Source organism: Bufo bufo, chromosome 5 (genome assembly GCF_905171765.1).
Source record: "Bufo bufo chromosome 5, aBufBuf1.1, whole genome shotgun sequence".
Taxonomy (NCBI): Eukaryota; Metazoa; Chordata; class Amphibia; order Anura; family Bufonidae; genus Bufo; species Bufo bufo.
In genome coordinates this window covers 160,980,634-161,006,066 of record NC_053393.1, presented here as the reverse complement: position 1 = coordinate 161,006,066, position 25,433 = coordinate 160,980,634, and the positions used below count along the sequence as shown (strand labels likewise).

General features: G+C 42.5%; 1 protein-coding gene across 1 annotated transcript in view; it reads left to right on the top strand.

Moving 5' to 3' along the window:
- The first annotated feature begins 393 nt into the window (after positions 1-393).
- The window catches only part of COLEC12 (collectin subfamily member 12), a 149,004-nt gene continuing 123,964 nt past the window's right edge, over positions 394-25,433 (top strand). The window contains exons 1-2 of the mRNA XM_040431787.1: positions 394-759; positions 16,173-16,223. Coding sequence (XP_040287721.1) covers positions 753-759; positions 16,173-16,223 — 58 coding nt within the window. The 5' untranslated portion in view covers positions 394-752. The remainder of the gene's footprint in view (positions 760-16,172; positions 16,224-25,433) is intronic.

Genomic DNA, 25,433 nt, shown 5'->3' with positions numbered 1-25,433 from the left:
ACACTAAACTGTGTATTATTTTAGGAGGAAATGTTGTCATACTTTAACTGGTTTGCTTATACATTCATATTTTTGACAAATTCTTTCCACTCATGGTATCTATTTTTGGTCCTAGTGTACTACATCACTGAGTATAGCGTACGTGAGTCCGGTTAAACAACACCTATGTTTTTCATTTAGGCACTAATGCAGTCCAGACGGCCATGTAACGTACAGTAACATTATCCTGGTCCTTTCCTGGTGCTTCATCACCCCCCCTGTTTCCCCTCAGATGAAGGAGACAAGGAGAGGTCTGGTATGTTATATGCTCCCTCCTCACATGACTGTGGGTCACATCTCCTGTTGTGACACCCATAAACCTCAAAGGGGAGGAGATGGGGAGTGGCAGAGCCCTAAGACACATATGTACAAATGCACATGGTTGCAGAATAGCTTTGGGCTTGCGTTTGACTTTTACGTCTATACTGTAGGTGACAAGTTCGGTGTGTGTGGAGCAAAGTTGGGACTGGACTGAGCCCTCAGAGCTGTGTGATGACAGAGTAGGAGGAGGCTCAGCAACAAGTCCGGCCTGAGACTTTAGCAGCATCTTTCTGGGAGAGACTGAAGAAGCTGAGGGCAGAGCCCCTCACTCGTCCTCTGCAGCAGGCTCTTTGCAATATGGACATATAACAACCAAGAGACCACCAGGCTTCAGCTTACACCTCATTAACAACGCCTCCGAATTTCCTGCGTTACCCCCCTTCTGTGCCATCATGAAAGGTAAGGACTGTTCACCACAGCTGTTATGCTCCACCGTTCTCCAGAACAGGGGCTCTTCTGAGGTCCCGGGCAGCGTACAGAGGTAGCAGAGCTGAAATTGTCTTTTAACTCTGTAGTTATGCATGATACGCATGTAACAAAGTTGAGTTTTCTATTTATTTCTTTGTGGTCCTTTAATGTACAGATGTAGTAAGTTTGTCATTTGACGCAAGTATGACAATGCTGCGGTGTTACATAGGACTGCTGGTAAGCCTATTGACCTATACAAAGAGGTGGTTGCTATACCTGTATTTGACATATTCTTTACAATACCACACACCTCAGAATAAATGTTCCGCTATACCGATACCGTATAGAAACCCTAGGCCAGGTCTGACCTGCCGCACTAGGCTCTGCCATTAGACCTTCCTAAAAGCGATGCACCAGCGGGGGCTAACAGGCCACACCCCTTTTAAAAGGCATAAATCAAAGGAGACACACAAGCATAGGTTGTTTGAAATCTTCAAGGGGTATACCTGTCTCAGACATTGATGACATATCGCTAGAATATGCCATCAATGTCAGATAGGTGCAGGTCCCACCTCTGTGACCTGGTCCTTTCTCCAGAGCGGGACACCCAAACTGAAGGAGAGCATGCTGCGCACGTGCAGCATGCTCTCCATTTTTCACTATGGAAGTTTCAGAAATAGCTGAGCAAGCATGCTCGGCTGTTTTCCGAAGTCCCATAGCGGTGAATGGAGAACGCACCTCTCCATTCACTGTTCTGGAGATAGGAGCGGGTCCCAGATGTTCAACCCGCAATATTTGATGGGCACCCTTTTATTTTCTGGGAATGATTGTACAGTGGATAACCTACAGGTATAGGACCCCTACATCATCTGTGCTCAGGGGGATCCAGAATATTTATACTGGTTGTCCAAATGGCACAACCCCTTTAAGTTACGACCATGAGACAGCTATTAGTGGAAAGGCTTTCCTGCTTGTACACTTATCCCCAAATCTGAAGTCCTGTGCGAAGTGTTTCCCGTTACATTCCCAGTCGCCCTGCTGTCTAACTACAGCCCTGCACTGGCCTTTTCCGTGATGTGCTGCTTTCCTCTGCACATCTGGAAATGGTTAGGTGCCAGTGGAGGCAGGACTGGCTTGTGAAAGAAATTTGGCATCCATCTATCCAGGATCCACTGACTGGAAAATATTTGCTTTCTCTTACATATGCGAGATCTGAGAGTAAGCAGAGGATACATGTAAGAAACACGCTGGTCCAATTAGGATAGTGAAAGACAGGGTATATCCCTTACCCCAGACTAATGGAAATGCTGGTGACTGAGGGATTGAGAAGGTTACAGATGTCATTGACAATAATGCATTTATTAAAGTGGAATAATGCTTTAATTGTGATTTGCAGAGTCTCGCGGACATCCCGTTGATTACATATTAACCCCTCAGCCCACGAGCTCTCACAATGTTATGTTCCAGATTTATAAATCTCTTTTTATAGCAATGTAGAGATTTTACAGATCTATCCATCAAAAAGCTTCATGACCCTTTCAATTTGTAAAGTACAATTATGGGCTTGTACCACCAACATGTCTAAATGGCAGGGATCAGCAACCTCCGGCACTCCAGCTGTTCAGAAACTACAACTCCCAGAATGCTTCATTCACTTCTATGGGAGTTAAAAGAACAGCCAAACATGTTTGCATGCTGGGAGTTGTAGTTTCACAGCCGAAGGTTGCTGATCCCTGCTATATGACGTACCAACAGATGTAATTTAGCTAACAGCATTCCCCTTTAAAAAGGAAGAAGCAGAAGTATGGAATTTTTGGGCCTTTTCCAGTTTTCTGCATATGATTATCAGTTACTTTTGGTGAACCTCTATGAATATATAGGACTCTACTTAAATAGAAATTCGCTAACATAGTGTTAGCGTCAGTAGCGGACATATCATATGTGCAACCTGTACCCCTGCAGAGGGACCGGTGTGCTGTGGGGCCCACTCCCTCCTATTTCCTATTGGACTGCATGCAAGGATTGCACTAATGGTTCACATGACCCTAAAATAGTGGTGGCCTGACACACCAGTCAGAGTTTTCAGAGACCTATGATGGTCCCTGCTAACAAAGTCAATGAGGGCAATGAGTTGCCCTCTTCGATAAGATGGACTTTGTCATGTTAGGTAAGAAACACCAGAGAACAAACGTCCTGTAACCATCGCTGGAAGAACACAAGCTGGGGGTGGCCTCATTACCATTCATGTGGATCACGTACACCCATACATGCTGATTGTCTTCCCTGTGGCGTATAGGATCTTCCAGAAATGCACTGTGACATGTCATACAGCTAGAAATGTTCAACATTGTTTGAAAGAGCATGACCAAGACTTCTAAGTGCTACACTGGCCCCCTAATTCTCCAGACTTGATACCAATTGAGAATCTGTGGGACCACCTTGATCATCATGGTCGCTTTATGGACCCTCTGCCACCCACTGTCCAGCTGCTGTGGGATGCACTGCAGTCAGCGTGGCTCCAGATACCTGTAACAACCTACCAGGACCTTATCGAGTCACTCTCAGCCCGTCTAGTTGCACATGGCAGTTACTCTGTATATGAGCTGGTGGTCATAAAATGTGACTCTACCGTGTACATTCCCTTACTTCATGGAAATATTACTTGATCTGGTGGCCTTCCACTATACTACTGAATCTTTGCTATCTAGTCCCCCTGTACATTGTGAAAATGATGTTTCATTTCCTCCAAGTGGAAGCTAAGAGTAGGTTGTACTTTTGGCTAAAGAGGTAGCACTGTCTGGCCAAAATTCCCCATCAGCGTTGATCTAACCCAGTAAAACTTGCTGGATTTGAGGAGGGTTTGGCAATGGGAAGACAGACCCATTGTTTTCTAATCGTTTGTGTTTGCCAGATGTCTATGTTCCACCCCTCAACTATGTCATTGATCTTAATTCAATGGGTTGATGTGGCAGATTCATTTTTCCTCCAGAACTCTGAAATAATAGCTATGGTTGGTTAACAGGGTCCTAGTCAGTGGACCCAAATGAATATATCGGGGAAATGAATCTTTGCATAGCCTCACAGTACTGCTCTTTCTAATAACCAGCCAATGAGAGCCAATTGTACATAGAAGATCAAATATCTTGTGACTTTTTTTCCTTTTATTGTGTACATGAGCATAAGCGATATTTCTGCATATCATTCCTAGAAAATGACAGATTTTTGGCTTCAAGTCATAAGATTCTGAAGAAGGGACATCCTGATTTTGTACACATCTAAGCCAGAATGGACCTAAAGATATGATCAAACCTGCTTTGACTAGGACAGCGTTCTTCAGCTTTGTACATATCTCAGAGAGGAATGTAAGTACTCTCAGTAAAGCCTAGACCACAGGGTCCCCTCCCAGACCTCAGTACTAGTGAACCCTAGGTGACTAAACACATGTAATATTTAGTTAACTAGCAAATCATAGGCTTGAGTCATTTTTGGCACGGATTGCATGTATCGCTGAGATGTTTTTATAGCGGTGCTGCTGAGGTGAAAAGTTGAGAGACATGTTGCTGCTTTCTTTTGTAATTTAACAAATGTCCTTCTCCATGAAGTATGAAATGTGTAAGTGGTGGATGCCCGGCAGAGCTCATTCTGAGGACGTAGATGGAATATGTTTTTCTTACTAGATGGAAATGATGTGTTTAGCTTTTCATTCTGGTGGTATGAAGTCTGGGACATTGCACAATTTCTGCTTGCAATGTGAAACCTTTTGCCACAGTTCTGCTCTGCAAAATACTTGTAATTTCTAGGGATCAATGGAATGAACTATAACATGTTGTTTCTACTGCCTGAGGTTTTTGAAGTAAGTTGGCAAAGATCTGTGACTTTCCCAACAACTTCCCTTGGCTAAGTCACTTCATTGTAGTGATAAAATGATAATTGAGCCAAAATTGAAGAATAGGTTTTATGGTGGACTCACTCAAGGGGTGAACTTACCTGCACTCTCCTGGTCAGTTCATTCACCCTATCTTACAATGTACATCCCAGATCTGCATGCCATAATAATGCATCCATCTATTTTATTTTACTTTTATTTTAAATATTAGAAATCCCAAATTGGAAGATAAATGGTTTCCATTAACGTGGTTTGTCCAATTTGAGCTGTAAACTGGACAACCACTGGAATCCACCTGAAATAAAGAACAGGTTATACTTACCTAATGTATCCTGCACCACCGCTGTGGTTCTCTCAGCCAGTGATTGGCTGCAGCAGTGACGTCACATGTTGTTGACATGACGCCACTGCTGCAGCCAGGTACAGAGATCCTGGCGTGGGATCTGTCAGGTAAGTACTTACCTGTTTTTTTATTTCAAGCAGATCCCAGGGGTTGTCCAGTTTTCTACTGAAACTGGACAACCCCTTTAATGGAAACCATTTATTTCCCCATTTGAGATGTCTAATATTATGATAAATTGAAATAAATGATACTTGGATGCATTATGGCATACAGATCTGGGATTATTCATGTGATACCGGAGCAGTAGCACATGATCTGTCAGGTTAGTACCTGTTTTTAAAGGGGATGTCTCACTTCAGCAAGTGGCATTTATCATGTAGAGAAAGTTAATACAAGGCACTTACTACTGTATTGTTATTATCCATTTTGCTTTCTTTGCTGGCTGGATTCATTTTTCCATCACATACACTGCTCATTTCCATGGGTACGACCACCCTGTTATCCATCAGTGGTGGTCGTGCTTGCACACTATAGGAAAAAGTGTGGCCGGAACCGTGATGGGAAAATAAAGTCAGCCAGCAAAGGAAGCAATATGGATAATAACAATACATTAGTATTAGCGTCAATCTTAATCATGAGATCACTGCAGTTTACAAGAAGGTGACCGATAGGGCCATTGATTTACTTCAGAGGTCTCGGTTTTTACTAATCAAAAGCTTATTTGTTACTAATTGTGGTGTAATATAAAATGGGGGATGTGACATTATGCTAAGACATGTTTAATTATTGTTTCTAAATTAGTAATCCTATAAAAATGTTGAAATAGATGTGTGGTAAAAAAATTGGCTAAATGAATTATCTTCTTCCCAGCGCTGTAACAGTTTCCTGTATTACTTCCTATTGTTCTGTCTGCTTGGTCCAGAAAGACACAGATGGATTCAGTGTTAGAGCCCTTTCCCAGATGATCGGGCCAATTCTTGTGAACACTCGCAAGAGGCAGTGGCCGTGCTTGCACACTATTGGGAAAGTTCTGGCCTAGGCACACTCCTGTAGTCCCGGCCACCAGGGAGGCTGGCACATTTTCCTATAGTGTGCAAGTACGACCACCACTGTTGGATTGCATGGAGGTCATAACTCCTGGATACGAGCAGTGTATAATGTGATGGAAAAATGAATCAAACCAGCAAAAGGAGGCAATATGGACAATCACAATACATTAGTAAGTGCCTTGTATTTATCTACATGATAAATACCATTTGCTGAAGTGACTTAACCCCTTTCCGTGTCCATGCACATACTGTATAAAAAAAAATGCATGCACAGAACCTGTATAGCAGCACACAGAATACCTATAGGTTCTTATTACAGACCTGTAATAAGACCTGATTCTGATTCTGACCTGTAACGCTGTGTGCTGCCTTATAGTACCTCCTTGAGGCACACTATTCTTCCCTGAGAGCAAATCTTCTAGGGAAAATGCCCCTTTAAAGCAACATGCCACATCATTTTGTATGGACACAGATGTACAGTCGTGGCCAAAAGTTTTGAGAATGACACAAATATTAGTTTTCACAAAGTTTGCTGCTAAACTGCTTTTAGATCTTTGTTTCAGTTGTTTCTGTGATGTAGTGAAATATAATTACACGCACTTCATACGTTTCAAAGGCTTTTATCGACAATTACATGACATTTATGCAAAGAGTCAGTATTTGCAGTGTTGGCCCTTCTTTTTCAGGACCTCTGCAATTCGACTGGGCATGCTCTCAATCAACTTCTGGGCCAATTCCTGACTGATAGCAACCCATTCTTTCATAATCACTTCTTGGAGTTTGTCAAAATTAGTGGGTTTTTGTTTGTCCACCCGCCTCTTGAGGATTGACCACAAGTTCTCAATGGGATTAAGATCTGGGAAGTTTTCACACGTTTTCTTCTCCTTAGACTCCTCTCAGGACGAACAGAACACAACAATGACATCATTTCATTTTTTTTTAACAAAAAATTTAAACCATATTTTTCATTGGTGAATGTCTTGAAGGCTTTGGCTGACACATTTGTAATTGAGCTCAATGACCAGAACATCAGTCTAATATGTATTGTATCGTTTTCATTCAGTTAATTGGGTCATTGTAGTTTCCTGTTTATGTTGTAATAGGTGGTAGGGCTTATATTGGCCATCTTGCTTATTTCAAGATCGCTGCAATCAGGTAAAAGGAATTTTTTCATTGTAGTATTGAAACCTACTGGAAATTTTAGCAGAGGATTAAGAAAAGCATAAAAAGATCTAAAGGACAAATATATGACAAACACCAAACATTTGATACTAACACTTCAGTGCAAAGGTACCATTTGTGTCTAGAAGTAATACAGTTAAAAGGGGTCATCCAGGTTTGTTTCTTTATGCCCCCCAGTCAGCGGTACCTGTGGAGAAATCCATACTCATCTGCTGCCCACCGCTCCGTTCTGTTTCCCTGGCTGTCATCACTAGACTTCTGTTCCCTGTTTGTCACCTTCCGCATTGACGTAGATCACATGTGCCACTGCAGCCAATGACTGACCTCAGGGATGATGTGTTTCCAAGCGGCATGTTACCCATATACACTCACCTAAAGAATTATTAGGAACACCTGTTCTATTTCTCATTAATGCGATTATCTAGTCAACCAATCAAATGGCAGTTGCTTCAATGCATGTAGGGTTGTGGTCCTGGTCAAGACAATCTCCTGAACTCCAAACTGAATGTCAGAATGGGAAAGAAAGGTGGGCTACAACAGCAGAAGACCCCACCGGGTACCACTCATCTCCACTACAAATAGGAAAAAGAGGCTACAATTTGCACGAGCTCACCAAAATTGTACTGTTGAAGACTGGAAAAATGTTGCCTGGTCTGATGAGTCTCGATTTCTGTTGAGACATTTAAATGGTAGAGTTCGAATTTGGCGTAAACAGAATGAGAACATGTATCCATCATGCCTTGTTACCACTGTGCAGGCTGGTGGTGGTGGTGGTGTAATGGTGTGGGGGATGTTTTCTGGGCACACTTTAGGCTTCTTAGTGCCAATTGGGCATCGTTTAAATGCCACGGGCTATCTGAGCATTGTTTCTGACCATGTCCATCCCTTCATGACCACCATGTACCCATCCTCTGATGGCTACTTCCAGCAGGATAATGCACCATGTCACAAAGCTCGAATCATTTCAAATTGGTTTCTTGAACATGACAATGAGTTCACTGTACTAAAATGGCCCCCACAGTCACCAGATCTCAACCCAATAGAGCATCTTTGGGATGTGGTGGAACGGGAGCTTCGTGCCCTGGATGTGCATCCCTCAAATCTCCATCAACTGCAAGATGCTATCCTATCAATATGGGCCAACATTTCTAAAGAATGCTATCAGCACCTTGTTGAATCAATGCCACGTAGAATTAAGGCAGTTCTGAAGGCAAAAGGGGGTCCAACACCGTATTAGTATGGTGTTCCTAATAATTCTTTAGGTGAGTGTATATAAAATAGGGGCTGCTGCACAGCCAAGATGTCACTGCAGATCAGCCAAAAACCCTGCTGTCATACAAGTCATCATAGTTTGCAAATAAATTGTTAACTTATTGATTATTAATGTACGCCCATCCGTTAACAATTCAGTTTCACACCATAGTGACTACCTAACAGTAAGGGTTTTGGGAGCTGCTACGTGGGACCCTACACATGCTACCAGAGGTTGTCCGCTCTGGCCAATCCTTACATTTTAAACTGGTTACTTGACAATAAGCATATGACAAAGAGATCCCTTATTTCTGGGATCTCCATAAACCAGTATAGGAATATTCATATTTTATGCAGAAATTTGTGTTTTGAAATGCACATGGTTTTCCACAAACCCCATTCAGACAGTGACGGTCATAGAAATTTCTGCAACAATTCTCTGCCATGTGAATATACCATTAGTGTTTGTTTTCCCTATCAAGTGCCCATTCACATCAATAGGTTGTCTATGTACTGCAGGGCAGGTCCTCCAGAGCAAGAGAGGCCCAACTCTGGCCTAAAGATAAGGTTTCCGAATGGAGAACCCCTGTCTATTAACTCAAAATTCCCAAACAGGGTACATTGGTCCCTCAAGTTACTATATTAATTGGTTCTAACCATGGTAACTTGAGTCAATAACTCTATGGGAAACTAGTGATTGGTTCCAAAGCCCCAAAATGTCTTAATGACAACAGAAAATAAAGTCCTTACATATAACAGTCAGTAATAGATGCTGAAAGCCCTCAATCTCTTTTCTATGATGAGGACGGGAGCTTCTTCAGGGTCCTGTATAGCACACAGTGTACCAGAAAAATAAAATGGAGTAACCCTTACTTGATGTCTAAAGAAGCAGATCATCCTGGTTTAGGCAGAAGAATTTTATGTCCTGAGAAACCAAAGATCACATGCATTGAAACCCAACATGCCGATTCTCCCTTCCTTCGACATCTGCCACTGGGGAACAGCCGAGACAATCCATACATGCATTATGGTCGGCCTCTCCCATTCAAATCAGTGGGTTTGGCCTGCATATGTCTATGACCACCATATTACAAATCTGTGCAACATAGATTTGAAACATAACCATGTCCATGAGGCCTAAGAAAGAGTTGGCCGTAAAATGTTGATGTAATCATATTTTATTAGTGAACTGATCCAGGACTATAATATAATTAATGTATATGGAGGTATGAACAATCCATGCATAAGGTTTCAATTGGCAGGTTGCTCACTGGGGGTTTTGGCTTGTCTTCCTCCAGATTAACACATTTAGAATTTACATTCTGAAAACACATTTATGTTTTCTGAATCTGAAGAACTATAGAACCGTGGCATATGCCAAGACCTTTATATTAACTATGCAAACCTATTGAGGCAATTCCTGAAACCTGAAACAAGACTTCTACATCTTAGCTAATTCCCTCTCACCTAAACCGCTGCTGATGTAGAGTACTATAGCTGTGTGTGGGAGTGAAATAATATCTCACAGCCATGGCTGAGCCAAGAATAAAGATGAATTTTACAGTTTAAGTTGAAAGAAACCTGGGAGCTAGTGGAAGAAGTTTTACATAGTGCTGGCAGGAGATACGTGTTGGGTGAAGCCTATTCTTTGGATTCAAGAGATAAATTGCTATAGTTGAATCTGGATTAGTCATAATGAGAGCATAGAATGTTTCTGTGGAATATGCTGTGAGCAGGGGCATATACAGATCTCATGGGGCCCCATAGCCCTCACCCACTTCTATGTCAGTAAAGTAGAACAGGCGCTTCATAAATATGGTGCTTATTCTGACCACCATGTTTCTCAATGTATTCATGCCAGACAACTAGAATACTTACATTGATAAATCTCCTGCTTCCCATCTATTACAAAGCTGGCTCCTTGCAGCCACCACAAGGGGGAGCTTATTGCATAGAAATGTATGCAGTTACCATTGACTAAAATGGAAGCTGTGATAATTTGTAAGGGCTGAGCTCCCCCATGTGGTGGCTTCGTGAAAATGCAGTGATTTGACATCTGAAAGAGTTCAGTGTCGGGCCCCCTCCCCCTGGGCCCCATAGCTGTCACGTGATCTGTCTCTATTGAAGGTACACTATTAGCAGTAAGGGAGACATTTTGGGACATTTACTACGGCTAAGTTCTGATCTGCTGTCGAATTCCAGTATTCTGTTCGAGCCTAGGAACCGAATACCAGAAGTGACAGGTTTGGCATATGCCAGAGACCGCCAGCGCCCAACAGATCCCATTCATACTGCCATGAATACCAGCACTCTGATGGACAAAGTTACGATGCGACGGAGGCTCTTGCCGGAACCTTTGATGCAGATGTGAATCTAGTCTAAGCAAAATGCATTAAAGGGGTTCTGCAGTTTGTTTAAACTGATATTCTATCCTCTGGATAGATCATCAGCATTTCATCGGTCGGGGTCCGACACCCGGGACCCTCGCCGATCAGCTGTTTGAGAAGGCAGGGGCGCTCCAGCAGCGCCGCGGCCTTCTCACTGTTTACCGCAGGCCCAGTGACGTCACGACTTGTATCAACTGGCCTGGGCACCCAGGCCAGTTGATACTAGTCGTGACATCACTGGGCCTGCGGTAAACAGTGAGAAGGCCGTGACGCTCCTGGAGCGCCGCTGCCTTCTCAAACAGCTGATCAGCGGGGTCCCGGGGGTCGGACCCCCACCGATCAGATGTTGATGATCTATCCAGAGGATAGATCATCAGTTTAAACAAACTGCAGAACCCCTTTAAATAACTAAGTACATAGCGGGTGCCAAATTTATTGTTTGAGTTGATCTTACCACTATAGTTTGGAAAAATGTCTGCTAAAAGAGGTGTAAGCAACATATACTGTATGTATGTAAATGAATGTGCCTGCCTTCCCACAGACATGGGGAAGAGACATGTATATAAGATGCCAGGAGGCTGCACAATTTTACCACGCCATGTGGCATTTTGATACTTTTTTGCATAATTTTTATTATTTTATAAATGCATGTATTCTGCCATGCTATTGATAGGTCTCTATTGTGTGAAATTCTGCATCTACTGTATGCATAGATACAGACGGTTGGCCATAAAACATATCAGGATTACATGTGATTTTCTGAAACTGATTCTGCCTTTGCACACATGGAGTGACAGGGTTATTTGCTCAGTTCTACATCAATTGCCACATTGGACTATCTGCCAGGGGCATAACAGCCTGAGGTCCATTCAAAACAACTGTATTTTTGGGTCCACATACGTTCTGCAATTTTGTGGAGCGGGTGCGGACCCATTCATTTCAATGGGGCAGCAAAAGATGCGCACAGCACTCCGTGTGCTATCTGCCTCCGTACTTCCATCCCACCGCTTTTTGTTGGAACCTCAAACTTCATGTTAAACCTCTGCTAGCTGCTGCTGTAATAAATTAGCAAAATTATAATCTGAGCAATTTATTTTCATTTCCATCTAATTCTTAAAGACCATGACATTCAGTTACATGTTGTACGTATTACAACATCAGATTAGTTAGGGTGGGTGCACCTCTGCGTTCTGGATTCCGTTATGGCTTTCCCTTATAACATGGTTTTAACGGAAAATAACGGAATCCATAAGACGGAAGGACGGATCCGTTCTGTTTCCCATAGACTTGTATTATGACGGAATGCAAAACGGAAGCCTTTAAAAGGCATTCTGTCTTAATAGAAGTCTATGGGAATCATAACGGACCCGTCCCGTTTCCGTTATGCAGAACGGAGAAAAAAGTCCTGTGCGACAGGACTTTGTTTTCCGTCTTGCATAACGGGAACCAGACAGATCCGTTATGATTGCAAATAGACTTCTATTAAGACGGATCAAAACGGAATGCCTCCATGTTAGAACGGAAAGCCATGACGGAATCCAGGACGCAGATTTGAACCCACCCTTAGCTGCATGACACTGCAAATATTTCTTATAAGTAATTTGTAACTTTTTTATTGTTTTAACATTTATGCAATAAAGAACATAAAGGAGTATTCCGGGACTTTAATACAGAGCGGGTAACCGTACCCCTGCTCCCATTGAAGTTAACATTACTGCAGTTACAAGCTCTGTCCATTGCACAATGGATGGCGCTGTGTAGTTCCAATGACAACTTCTAGCACCAGATCTATTCTGAAACGGGCGGTGCCGGCAGGGGCGTAACTACCATAGCGGCAGACCATGAGACTTCTATATGGCCCAGGGCAAGAGGGGGCCCAGTTGGTATCATCTCCTCTTCCACTGGGGGTGAAAACTTGGTCAGGACTCTACCCTCTAAATCTAAAGGAACAACTTTTAACTAATGAGGCAGTGGAAAAAATGGCCAAAGGTTCATTGAAAAGGGTTTAGACAGAAACCGGCCTGTTCTGTGCGGGGGGCATGGTTTGGTCCTTGCTATGGGGCCCTTACTTCTCTATGTATGCCACTGGGTGTCTGACCACCAACGATCATATATCAATGTACTATCCTGTGGATATTAAAATCCTGCTTTAGAGCTCAACGTTTTTTATTCCTCATTTCGTCAGCTAAGCTTACTCATTGCCTAAGGAAAAGTTCTGCTATTTTCGGAAATACTTTGTATTTCCATCCCTTGACATTTATATGATTTCTGCTTGTTGTCGGTGAAAGGAAATTTTCTTATTAACACCCAGAGGCTTAAAACCTGGCCTAATCATGTTCACCTGACATGAGTACATGCACATTGTTAGAACTGTAGGGAACCAGTGTTGGATATGATCCGAACTCTGTGAGTATAAAGAATGTTTCCATGATGCCAAGCAGACGGTAAAACCAGGGAGGTATTGAACACAAAAGTGTATAAAAAGTACCTATAATTTACAAGTAACTTCCGACATTTCACTGAGTTAGCCAAGAGCAGCAGGGCATTCTCCGGCATGGCGTTCCGGCCTGGCACTTATAATCTGTGCTGGGGACATTGCAGCTGCCACTTTTTGGGGGACATTATGGCTAGCACTAATGGGTACATGGTAATTGGTATGGATGGGATCACTTGCATGGTGCTAATGGGAGAACTCTGACTGTTACCTAGCATGGGGGAAGCCTGTGACTGGACCTAATGGGGACACTGTTACTGGTCCTCATTCAGGCACTGTGGCTATCACTGTTATGAGGACAACAAGGTGGACAAGATGGAGGTAGTGTTATGGTTTGACCCTGGCTTCAGTAGAGGATCGGTATAGTTTTGCCCACAAAACGTTGTAGCCTCTCTATCAAGAGCCAGGGCTTGCAACTCCCGTGTTCGGCCCTATTATTCGGCAGGGTTGCTTTGCCACTATCTGTAAGAACAACTCTTCCCACCTATTACAGAGATCTGTGGGAGACTGCTGAAAAGTCTCACATGAACATACTTACCTGTCCCCATCCCCCAAGCTTCTTCACATGGGGGGCTGGGGATGGAAGTAATAGAAATTTCCTGTGTTATTCATGCTCACGGTTATTAAGGATTGAATTACAACCTTATTTCCTGGATGTTTCCTTTTCCTTTCATGCTCGGTTTTCACATTTTTAGCATTCAGTATCCAGAGATGAATTTCTATAGCAGGCATGCTCAACCTGCAACCCTCCAGCTGTTGCAAAACTACAACTCCCATAATTCCCGGACAGCCTACAGCTATCAGCCTACAGAGGGGCATGGTGGGAGTTGTAGTTTTACAACAGCTGGAGGGCTGTAGGTTGAGCATCCCTGTTCTATAGTAAACCCCCTGCACTTGTCCCTCACCATTTCATATTAAAGGGGTTGTCTCACTTCAGCAAATGACATTTATCAGGTAGAGAAAGTTAATACAAGGCACTTACTAATGTATTGTGATTCTCCATATTGCTTCCTTTGTTGGATTGATTCATTTTTCCATCACATTATACACTGCTCGTTTCCATGGTTACGACCACCTTGCAATCCACTAGAGGTGGTCGTACTTGCCCACTATAGAAGAAGCGTCGGTCTCTCTGATGGCCAGGACCATAAGAGCTCACATAGGCTAGTGCTTTTTCCTATAGTGTGCAAACATTGACACCACTAATGGATTGCAGGGTGGTCGTAACCATAGAAACGAGAAGTGTATAATGTGATGGAAAAATGTATCCAGCCAGCAAAGAAGGCAATATGAATAATAACAATACATTAGTAAGACCAAATGCAGTCGATATCCAAGTCATCCATGAATGATCCCATTTACCATCAATGACTGTCCCTTCAAGAACTAGGAAAAGTCTGAGAAAGCTTTGCAAATGGTCGAGCACTAGCAGGTTCTTTGGTCTCTCCAAATTGGTCATCAATCTCAGATGGGTGGGGGTCCGACACCCTGCATCAGCCGCCGGCTCCAGAAACTTAACAGTGCATGGATCTGGAAGCAGAAGGCTCTGACCATAGTCGAGGTGCCACCATACTGCAGCTCAGCTACCATTCACTTGAATGGAAAATAGGCCATCAATTTCTAAAAGGTGGAAAATGCCTTTAAATATGTCTTTATATGAAATAAGATCAATAACGGCTCAGATTCATAGAATTATTAGGGTGGGACAGAAATGCACCACATGGGACAGAAATGCAGTGAATTTGCATACAGCAAATCTGCATTTTTTTTATAGTAACATCAATGAGATTTGGAGAAATCTTATCCTTACACTGCAGGAAAAAATCTGCAGGGTAAATTGATCTCCGGTGCAGATTTTAAATCAGTAGCATGACAATTAGGCTTTGGATTTCCACTGAAGATTTCACCCTTTGCAATGTGTAGGGTGGAATTTTTGGGAAAATCCAAGCAAAATCCACAGTGATCATTCCGCTGTGGAAATGCATCAGAATCTGCCCCTTAGGGCCGTACCCTAAGAAAAAGTGACCCATGTATGGCTAGCATTAGACTTCTGAATACAGCATGACCCAGCCATGGACGTCCGAATGACCTCCTGGACTGGACTGTTATTGCTTATACATAAAGCTATTATTGACCTAAATACATTGAAGTGTATATATGTAGCATGTTGACTGAACCTAGAAAGTGTGACTGTAGGTCAACGCTACCGTAGCATATGCTTCACCCCTGCCCATTGTAATCTTGAACTGTCATTGATCAGTGATCCATCATGATACCAGAAAGTATGTTTTCATATTTGGAGTCAGCAAATAATTTCTATGAGAAAGTTGGAAGAAAATTGGCTTTTGCTTCAGAGAGATTTTTCTTGTCTTCTTCTAAACCAACACTGCACGCTATCTAGTTGAACCAGATGGATTTATGTCTGCTTTTTTTTTAACCTTAAAGAGGTTCTCTGGGCTTTTTCTATTGATGACCTGTCCTCAGGATATGTCATCAATGTCAGATCGGCTGGGGTCCAACACCTAGTACCCCCACCAATCAACTGTATGAGGAGCTGGTGCGCGCAGTGCGCATGTGCCGTCTCCCTTCTCTCTTTCTGTCCACTGCTGCTGTCCCATAGACTTACAGTGGAGATCAGGAAGAGAGAAGGGAGACATCGTCTCCCCGTACAGCTGAGGCTGTCACCCCCGCTGATCTGATATTGATGACCTATTCTGAGGATAGGTCATCAATAGTAAAAGCCTTTAGAACCCCTTCACTATCACTATGTAACTATGCACAATTATAAAACCATTTTTTTTTAATCTTGTAGACGACTTTGCAGAAGAGGAGGAGGTACAGTCCTTTGGCTATAAAAGATTTGGTAAGTCAAACATTTTCTTCAATTGCCCAGATTTACTAAATGTAAAGATGGCGTAAGCTTGGATAAGCTTTCTAGACATGCAACAAATTTATCACAGGGGCTCAGATGGGATGATAAATCTGGTGCAGGGAAAACACTTTTCACTGACTTTGTACCAACTATCGGTTGGCCTATTTTGAGGCAGATTTCTATGCCAGATTTGTGGCACAATTTGGGCGCAAATGGCGCATCTTAGGCCCCGCCCACTTTCATGTGAAGCTCTGCCCTTTCTCTGAAGTCCCGTCTTGTTGAGAATGTAGAGAGAAAAGTGTAGAAACCCTACATGCACCAATTTGACAAAAGACATTTTTGGTGCAGACACCTTAGTAAATCTGGGCCATTTTATTTACCTGTGTTCTGGTAGTGATCCAATAGACCAATAAAATGATATCAAGCCAAGCTGAGGATCCATCCATTCAGCCAAAGAGAAATGTAGAACTGGTATAAATGATAAATGATAAATGACGGGACTTCAGAGAAAGGGCAGAGCTTCACATGAAAGTGGGTGGGGCCTAAGATGCGCCAAAATTGGGCCACAAATCTGGCGATCTGCTCCCCTAAAACAATGAATCAGTATAAGGATGAACGATGGCAGTAGGTATACAGTGGAGGTGATCGCTGCATGTACAGTAAATGCACCTCTTCACCTCCACTTGTGAGCAGGCAATTATCAGGATGTAATGGTTCCTTCCTGATAATTGCCTGCTCACTCAGGGCATGTGAATGCACCTTTAAGCTTTGATCATGATAGCATCATTGTCAGGATCTAGACATCTGGTTGTTATTTCGGTTTTGAGATCCGGCAGAAGATCTCAAAACCGGAATCAAACGGATCTGTGCCATCTAATACATCCGGATGCATCAGTTTCGGCCGGATCCGGTTGTATTAAATCAAAACTGAACAAACCACTAACAAAAAAACTGACTCCAGCACCACTGACTTAGGCCTCATGCACACGACCGTTGTTTTATTCTGTGTCCGTTGTTCCGTTTTTCGTGATTTTCTGCGGACCCCTTGACTTTCAATGGGTCCGTTGAAAACTCGGCTAATGCACCGTTTGTCATCCGCGTCCGTGATCCGTGGTTCCAGTCCTTCCAAAAAAATCTAACCTGTCCTATTTTTTTCACGGAAAACGGTTCGTGGACCCATTCAAGTCAATGGGACCGTGAAAAAACGCGGAGGCACACAAGATTGTCATCCGCGTCCTTTTTTTTCCTATCATTTGCATGGCAAACTTGACTTAGACTTTTTTTACTTTCCTTCATGTCTGGTGATCCTCCAAAAATAAAGGAAGACACACGGAAACAAAAACGGAAACAGATCACGGAACAACGGAACCCCACTTTGCGGAACGGAACACAACAACGGTCGTGTGCATGATGCCTTACAATGATTTTCGTGTTGGATACGGTTTGCTCCGTTTCGCAAACCGGGCAGCAAAATGCAACAAAATGGAATGGATGCATTCTTATGCATCCTGATCAGTTTATCCCAATTGACAATGAATGGGGACAAAACTGAACCGTTCAATTCCGGTTTTGAGATCCTCTGCCGGATCTCAAATCCAGAACTGAAAATGCAGATGTGAAAGAAGCCTAAGGGTCCATTCACACGTCTGCAACTGTTTTGCGGTCCGCAAATTGCGGATCCGCAAAACACGGACACCGGCCATGTGTGTTCCACATTTTGCGGACCGCACATGGCTGGCACTATAATAGAAATGCCTTTTCTTGTCCATGGCTGCGGACAAGAATAGGACATGTTCTATTTTTTTGCAGAGCAGCGGAATGGAAGTGCGGATGCGGACAGCACACTGTGTGATGTCCGCATCTTTTTCTGCACCATTGAAAATGAATGGGTCCATACCCGTTCCGCAAAATTGCGGAACGGATGCGGACCCATTTTGCAGACGTGTGAATCGACCCTAACTCTGTGATAATTGAAAGGGATGATGACTCTATAAAGGGAATGGGGAGTAGCTTTTAAAAACTGAAGGTAAGAAATGATAATTGTTTTGGACTTGAATGTGAATGAGCTGCATAAAAGCCGCATTTATAACGCACATGGTGTAAAAACTATCGGTTGGCCTATTTTGAGGCAGATTTCTATGTCCTCTGTACTCATTTCACAACCAAACCACCGCTCATTGGAAAATCTAACCATATACCCATTTTATGTGCCCTTGTTGATGGGCCAACAAATACACCTCTCCTAAAGACCATCTCTTTGAGAAGACCACCCCTTTATGTAGACCAGACTTCCTGTGACAGATTCCCAGTTCCATCATATAGTACATATGCTAGCCATCTTCTTTGAGAAGACTGACCCCTAGGGAACCATGTTTAATGGGCATCTGTGTTGGTCCCATGTTCATATGTGCCCGCATTGTTGAGAAAAATGATGCTATAACATACACAATTGAACCTCTTGGAGCAACGGGAGCGTTGCCATTACACCTAGAGGCTCTGCTCTCTCAGCAACCCATGCGGGTCAGGCGTGATCTTGTGTACCCTGCCTGGCCTTGCCAATCAAAGTGGAGAGGGTTGCAGAGATTGCAGAGCCTCATGTAACATGTCATCCAGTTTACAGGTACATAGCTTCTGACAGATGCCCTTTGATGCAATTTTGGGTGGTGTTCTCTCTGACCACTATGGTGTGCATCTCACCCCTCCACATTCTGATGCACTGATGTACTACTGTACATAGAATAACCACCATCTGGTCTGTAATGATGCAATTATGCATGTGTTGATCCTATATTGGTTTCATGACCTTTCTACTTGATACTATGTGCATGATACTTTAGTTATTTGAACGCGCTGATAATGATATGATACAGAACTGCAATAAGTAAAGTTCTGGCAGATGACTGCCTTCTGAAGCAGCTATGTCCAGAAGGCAGAGTAACTCTGTTCTGTCCTTATAGGAGAGAGTAAGTCATAAACACGCAATCTGCTGATCCCACATATTGCCAGACTTGAGAGAGTATATTTAATCTGGCTTTCACTTCTGAATTACAGGCAGCTGGAAACATTTGTTGGTCACTTTTTGGCATAATTTCCTCTGACCAAATATCCTCTCCGGAGGTCAGCAAAGGAGTTTATTGTTCAGTCTGCCGTCTGCTTAAAAACATTTTGAGAAATAGAATGCCACATAAAAATGTAAATTATTTATACGTAGTCACTGGTCTTCGCTGAAGTTCTCCAGATTTCCTTCTCTATAAGTAGAATTATGACAACATCAGTTTTGCCGCTGTGCTTGGCTAATTTCCTGACCCTACAGGTGGGGCTGCATGAGCGTTTTTTCATATTTCCTGAAGCAGTGGTTCAAAATGTCTGAGGCGCTCACAGCTGCTCTTCTGAAAGCAGAAGGTGGATCCTGAAATGCCAAGGAGCTCCACCTGCAGATAGCTGTAGGCAGTGGAAATAGCATTTTTACGTAAGGCAGCCTGTACACATGCAGGGTTTAATTAGGTCTTTTTATGCCGTTTTGAAGCCAAAACCAGGAGTGGATTCAAAAAAGTAGTACGAGTAGTATCTCTCATTTATACTTCTTCAAAAACTTCATAAAACTTTGATCACAACCTGTATAGACAGCCTACTGATTTTTGATTTTTATGTTGGTACTTAAAGGGGTTACCCAACCCCTAAAATGCCCCCCCATCATCATGTGCCCGGGCCCCTCACAGAGGTTGTACTTACCTGGCTCCTCGACTCCCGCACGGCCGCCGCTGCAAAACATCCTGCGTCGGGGGCAGCCAATAGCAGGCCGCGACGGGAACGAGCCTCCCTATCGTCACTCGCAATGCTAGGGAGCCTCCTTCCCGTTGGGTAATGGCTATACTTGGTATTGAAACTTAGTTGGATTCACTTGAATGGAACTGAGCTGCGTCTCGGCCATTTGACCGATAAACGTGACATCACATGGCCTAGGAAGAGGCCACAGCGCTCACTGGAGTGCCGCTTCCTCTTCAAACAGCAGATCGGCAGGGATAACAGAAGTCAGACCCTTGCCTATCTGATATTGATGAGCTATCCTGAGGATAGGCCATCAATATCAAAGTTTTCTTTGAGAACATATGCACACTCAGTTGGACCGAGCATGCATGTGTATGAGATGATGGCAGGAATAGTTATTGAAGGTGTATGGCCATTTTTATTATAGCACAAAAGACTAGTCTTAAATCAATTTAAAAAAAGTTCATTTTTATTGTCTAGCTTCTGCTGCAGAGTGATGCTTTCAATGGCATGATCTCTGCTTTATGCATTCTAGTATTTAGCACTGACTGCAAGAAATGACTCCATGAAGCTTCATGGCACTGATCTGGTACATTTCTGCACCGGCATTACATCTTCTGAAAATAAGTGCTAGAACAGAACCATGCACACAAAATGAAATACATGGAAACCTTTGGTATTTATACAGAATTTTAATTTAGGCAGTGTCGTCTTGTGGGAACTCTTAAGTGGTTCCTCTTATTTAGACGTCCTCTAGATGAGTAGATTAGCTAAAGAATCGGATCTCCCATGGAGTAGGGCTGTTTGATGATGACAGACAAACCCTATAATAAGGAATGTGAATTCTGCTGTGGAAGTCTTTGTTTGTGTGGTTTTCTTTGTTTATCCTTAACGACTAATTTATTTGATATATACAGTTGCAAGAAAAAGTATGTGAACCCTTTGGAATGATATGGATTTCTGCACAAATTGGTCATAAAATGTGATCTGATCTTCATCCAAGTCACAACAATAGACAATCACAGTCTTCTTAAACTAATAACACACATAGAATTAACCCCTTCAACCCCGGGCCTGTTTTCACCTTAAGGACCAGGCCATTTTTTTGCAAATCTGACATGTCACTTTATGTGGTGATAACTTTAAAACACTTTTACTTACACAGGCCATTCTGAGATTGTTTTCTCATCACATATTGTACAGTGGTAACAATAAGTAAAAAAAAAAACATTTTTATTCATAAAAAAATACCAAATTTACCAAAAAAATTTAAAAATTAGCAAATTTGCAAATTTCAATTTCTCTACTTTTATAATAGATAGTAATACCTTCAAAAATAGTAATTACTTTACATTCCCCATATGTCTACTTCATGTTTGGATCATTTTAAAAATGACATTTTATTTTTTGGGGACGTTAGAAGGCTTAGAAGTATGGAAGCAAATCTTGAAATTTTTCAGAAAATTTCCAAAACCCACTTTTTAAGGATCAGTTCAGGTCTGAAGTCACTTTGTGAGGCTTACATAATAGAAACCACCCAAAAATGACCCCATTTTAGAAACTACATCCCTCAAGATATACAAAACTGATTTTACAAACTTTATTAACCCTTTAGGTGTTCCACAAGAATTGATGGAAAATGGAGATGAAATTTCAGAATTTCACTTTTTTGGCAGATTTTACATTTTAAACCATTTTTTCCAGTAGCAAAGCAAAAGTTAACAGCCAAATAAAACTCAATATTTATTACCCTGATTCTGTGGTTTATAGAAACACCCCACATGTGATCGTAAACTGCTGTACGGGCACACGGCAGGGCGCAGAAGGAAAGGAACGCCATATGGTTTTTGGAAGGCAAATTTAGCTGAACTGGTTTTTAGATGCCATGTCTCATTTGAAGCCCCCCTGATGCACCCCTACAGTAGAAACTCAAAAAAGTGACCAAATTTTGGAAACTACGGGATAAGGTGCCAGTTTTATTGGCACTATTTTGGGGTACATATGATTTTTTATTGCTCTATATTACGTTTTTTGTGAGGCAAGGTAACAAAAAATTTATGTTTTGGCACCGTTTATATTTTTTATTTTTACAGCATTTAACCGAGGGATTAGGTCATGTGACTTTTTTATAGAGCAGATCGTTATGCACGTGGCAAAACCTAATATGTATACTTTTTTAATTTTTTTCACTTTAGCACATTAATAGCAGTTTTGAAGCAAAAAATAATCATATTTTAGTGTCTCATAGTCTGAGAGCCTTTTTCTTTTTTTTTTTAACCGATTCTCTCAGGTAGGGTCTCATTTTTTGAGGGATGAGGTGACGGTCTGATTGGTACTATTTTGGGGGGAATACGCCTTTTTGATCACTTGCTGTTGCAATTTTTGTGATGTAATGTGACAAAAATTGCTTTTTTTTTACACAGTTTTTATTTATATTTTTTTATGGTGTTTATCGGACAGGGTGGATCATGTGATATATTTATAGGACCGGTCATTACGAACGCGTCAATACCTAATATGTGTGGGTTATGATTTTTTTTTTCAGTTTTTTATTATAAAATAAGAGGAAAGGGGCGTTTTTTTTTTCTTTTTTACTTTATTAATTGTATTACTTTATTAATTTTATTAAAAACACTTTTTTTAAAACTTTTTTTACTTTACTTTATTTATGACATTTATTTATGACATTCATTTTGGGGGTCTGATCCCCTCTGCAATGCATTACAATACATCTGTACTGTAATGCATTGCCTGTTAGTGTATGACACTGAGTCATACACTAACAGGTTGCCTAGGAGACCCAGCCTGAGGCTGGATCTCCTCGTCTCCCTTAGAAGACAGTTCCTGATGCCGTGCAAGGCATTGGGCAGCTTCTGCACGGCATCGGGCTGCCTTGTGTCGCATCGGGTCCCCGCGCTGCTGCACGGGGACTCGATGCTCTCCCTCTCCCTCACCCGACACAAACCTCTTGTATGTCGCAGTCAGCGCGGACCGCGGCATAGAAGGGGTCAATCCGCCGGCATCGGCTTTTACAGCGATGCCAGCGGATACAGCAGGGGCCCGGCTACCATGGACTGCCGGGCCCCTGCAGTGATCGCGCGCGCACCGCTCCGGTGCCCGCGCGATCACTATGACGTACTATTACGTCAAATTGCGGGAACTCAGTGGTTCCCATGACGTAACAGTACGTCAAAGGTCGGGAAGGGGTTAAATGTTACCATGTTTTTATTGAACACACCATGTAAACATTCACAGTGCAGGTGGAAAAAGTATGTGAACCCTTGGATTTAATAACTGGTTGAACCTCCTTTGGCAGCAATAACTTCAACCAAACGTTTCCTGTAGTTGCCGATCAGACGTGCACAACGGTCAGGAGTAATTCTTGACCATTCCTCTTTACAGAACTGTTTCAGTTCAGCAATATTCTTTGGATGTCTGGTGTGAATCGCTTTCTTGAGGTCATGCCACAGCATCTCAATCGGGTTGAGGTCAGGACTCTGGGCCACTCCAGAAGTTGTATTTTCTTCTGTTTTACCCTGGTTTCACACCTGAGCGTTCTGAAAGGAGCGCTCTGTATGCGCGATTGTATGGGCGTTTACAATCGCGCATACAGAGACAAGCGAACGCCCATTGTCGCGCGTTCCCGAAAGTCTATGTACGGGGACGCGCGACAAAACGCCCCAAAGAAGCTCAAGAACTTGTTTGAGCGTCGGGCGTTTTACAGCGCGATCGTACGCGCTGTAAAACGCCCAGGTGAGAACCATTCCCATAGGGAAGCATTGGTTTCTCCTTGTTGAGCGTTTTACAGCGCGTAAGAACGCGCTGTAAAACGCTCAGGTGTGGACTTAGGGTAAGGCATTCTGTTGTTGATTTACTTCTATGCTTTGGGGCGTTGTCCCATTCACACCTGAGACCTTGTAACACTAACAAGTCAAATAACACCGGGGAGGGAAAATGGCTAATTGGGCACAATTTGCTTTTATGTGTGTATTGACTTATTTTGAGGGAACGCCAAATTTACACTGTTATACAAGCTGCACACTGACTACTTAATATTGTATCAGTGTCATATCTTCAGCGCTGTCCCATGAAAAGATATAATAAACAATTTATAAAAATGTGAGGGGTGTACTCACTTTTGTGAGATACTGTATATATATATGTTGTCATCATTCAGATTGGTTCCTCCTGTCCCTATTGCAAATAGGGGTTATCTCAGATTATCTAAGGGTTTTTTTTGGGACAGAAATTACCAATGTAATGCAGATAAGATGACTTTCTAAGCTATTTCAATTAGAAATTCTGCACCAATCATTATAGCATTCATGTTTGCTTGTACATAGCTTCTAGCTTCATTCTTGGAACAAGGATGTACTCAGTGTTTGCCATGTTCAACTAAGTCATAAATATTTATTTCCCAAGACATGGAAAGGGAACAGCCGTCACCTTTATGAAGGTCTGATGCAATCCAAAGTAGATGCTCTCTTAATTGATGATTAAGGATTAAGTCTAATGGTCCTATTACACGGACCAATAATCAGGCTAATTATCTGGGATGAGCATGGTAGAAACACTCGTTCCCAATGGCCGGTTTAAAAGTACCAGCAATCACAGATGGACAATCAAATTCATCATTCATCGTGTGATCGTGCCTTTCAGCTGACACCAAAAATCATTGTTTCTGGGCAGCACACCTCCTGTGTAAACAGGGATCTGCTGCCCAGGTACAATGATTCTCTGTGGGAACTAAATGCAGCTCTCACCTCCTCTGACGATCAGGCAAATATCAGGAACATACTGTTTGTTCCTGATAATTGCCTGCAACATCAGTCCAGGTAAAAGTACTTTAAATGCTTCAAGTTTTCTAATCCTGAGCAGAGCAGCTTTGATTCAGTCTCAATCTGTCCCTGTTACTATGTAGCAATCATAATATAATCATGAATGACTGGTTGATGGCTGAATGCAGTTTCTTCAGCATCTTGTAGGAGAACACCTCTCAGTGATGGAGCAGAGCGTCTGGTGCCATCACTTTCTTTGTCCTTCTGTTCCTGTTTAAGCATGGTTATGACAATATGAGGAACATGTGTGCCTTGCATTCCTTGTAGGCTGTTTTTTTCCTTAATAAGATTAGAGTGGTGATGTTTATCCCGAACACAGCTATTTGTATATGTCCTCTAATGGCCAAAGCAGATGTGTCTAGTGAAGTCAGTGCTATTCCAGTGTGACCACCCATCACAAAGAAGACTTTACATCTGTGACTCATTACAGTCCTTCCAGGAGACAGGGTGGCATGGAGCACCGATAAGCATTTCACCACTAGGAATGTTAGGTATGTCACTGGTATTAGATGGGAGCAACCATATTGCTTTGAGCAGACAGGAAATTGATTCAGGCATATGAACTCATTGTCCAAGAGTCGTATTGTTCTCATGT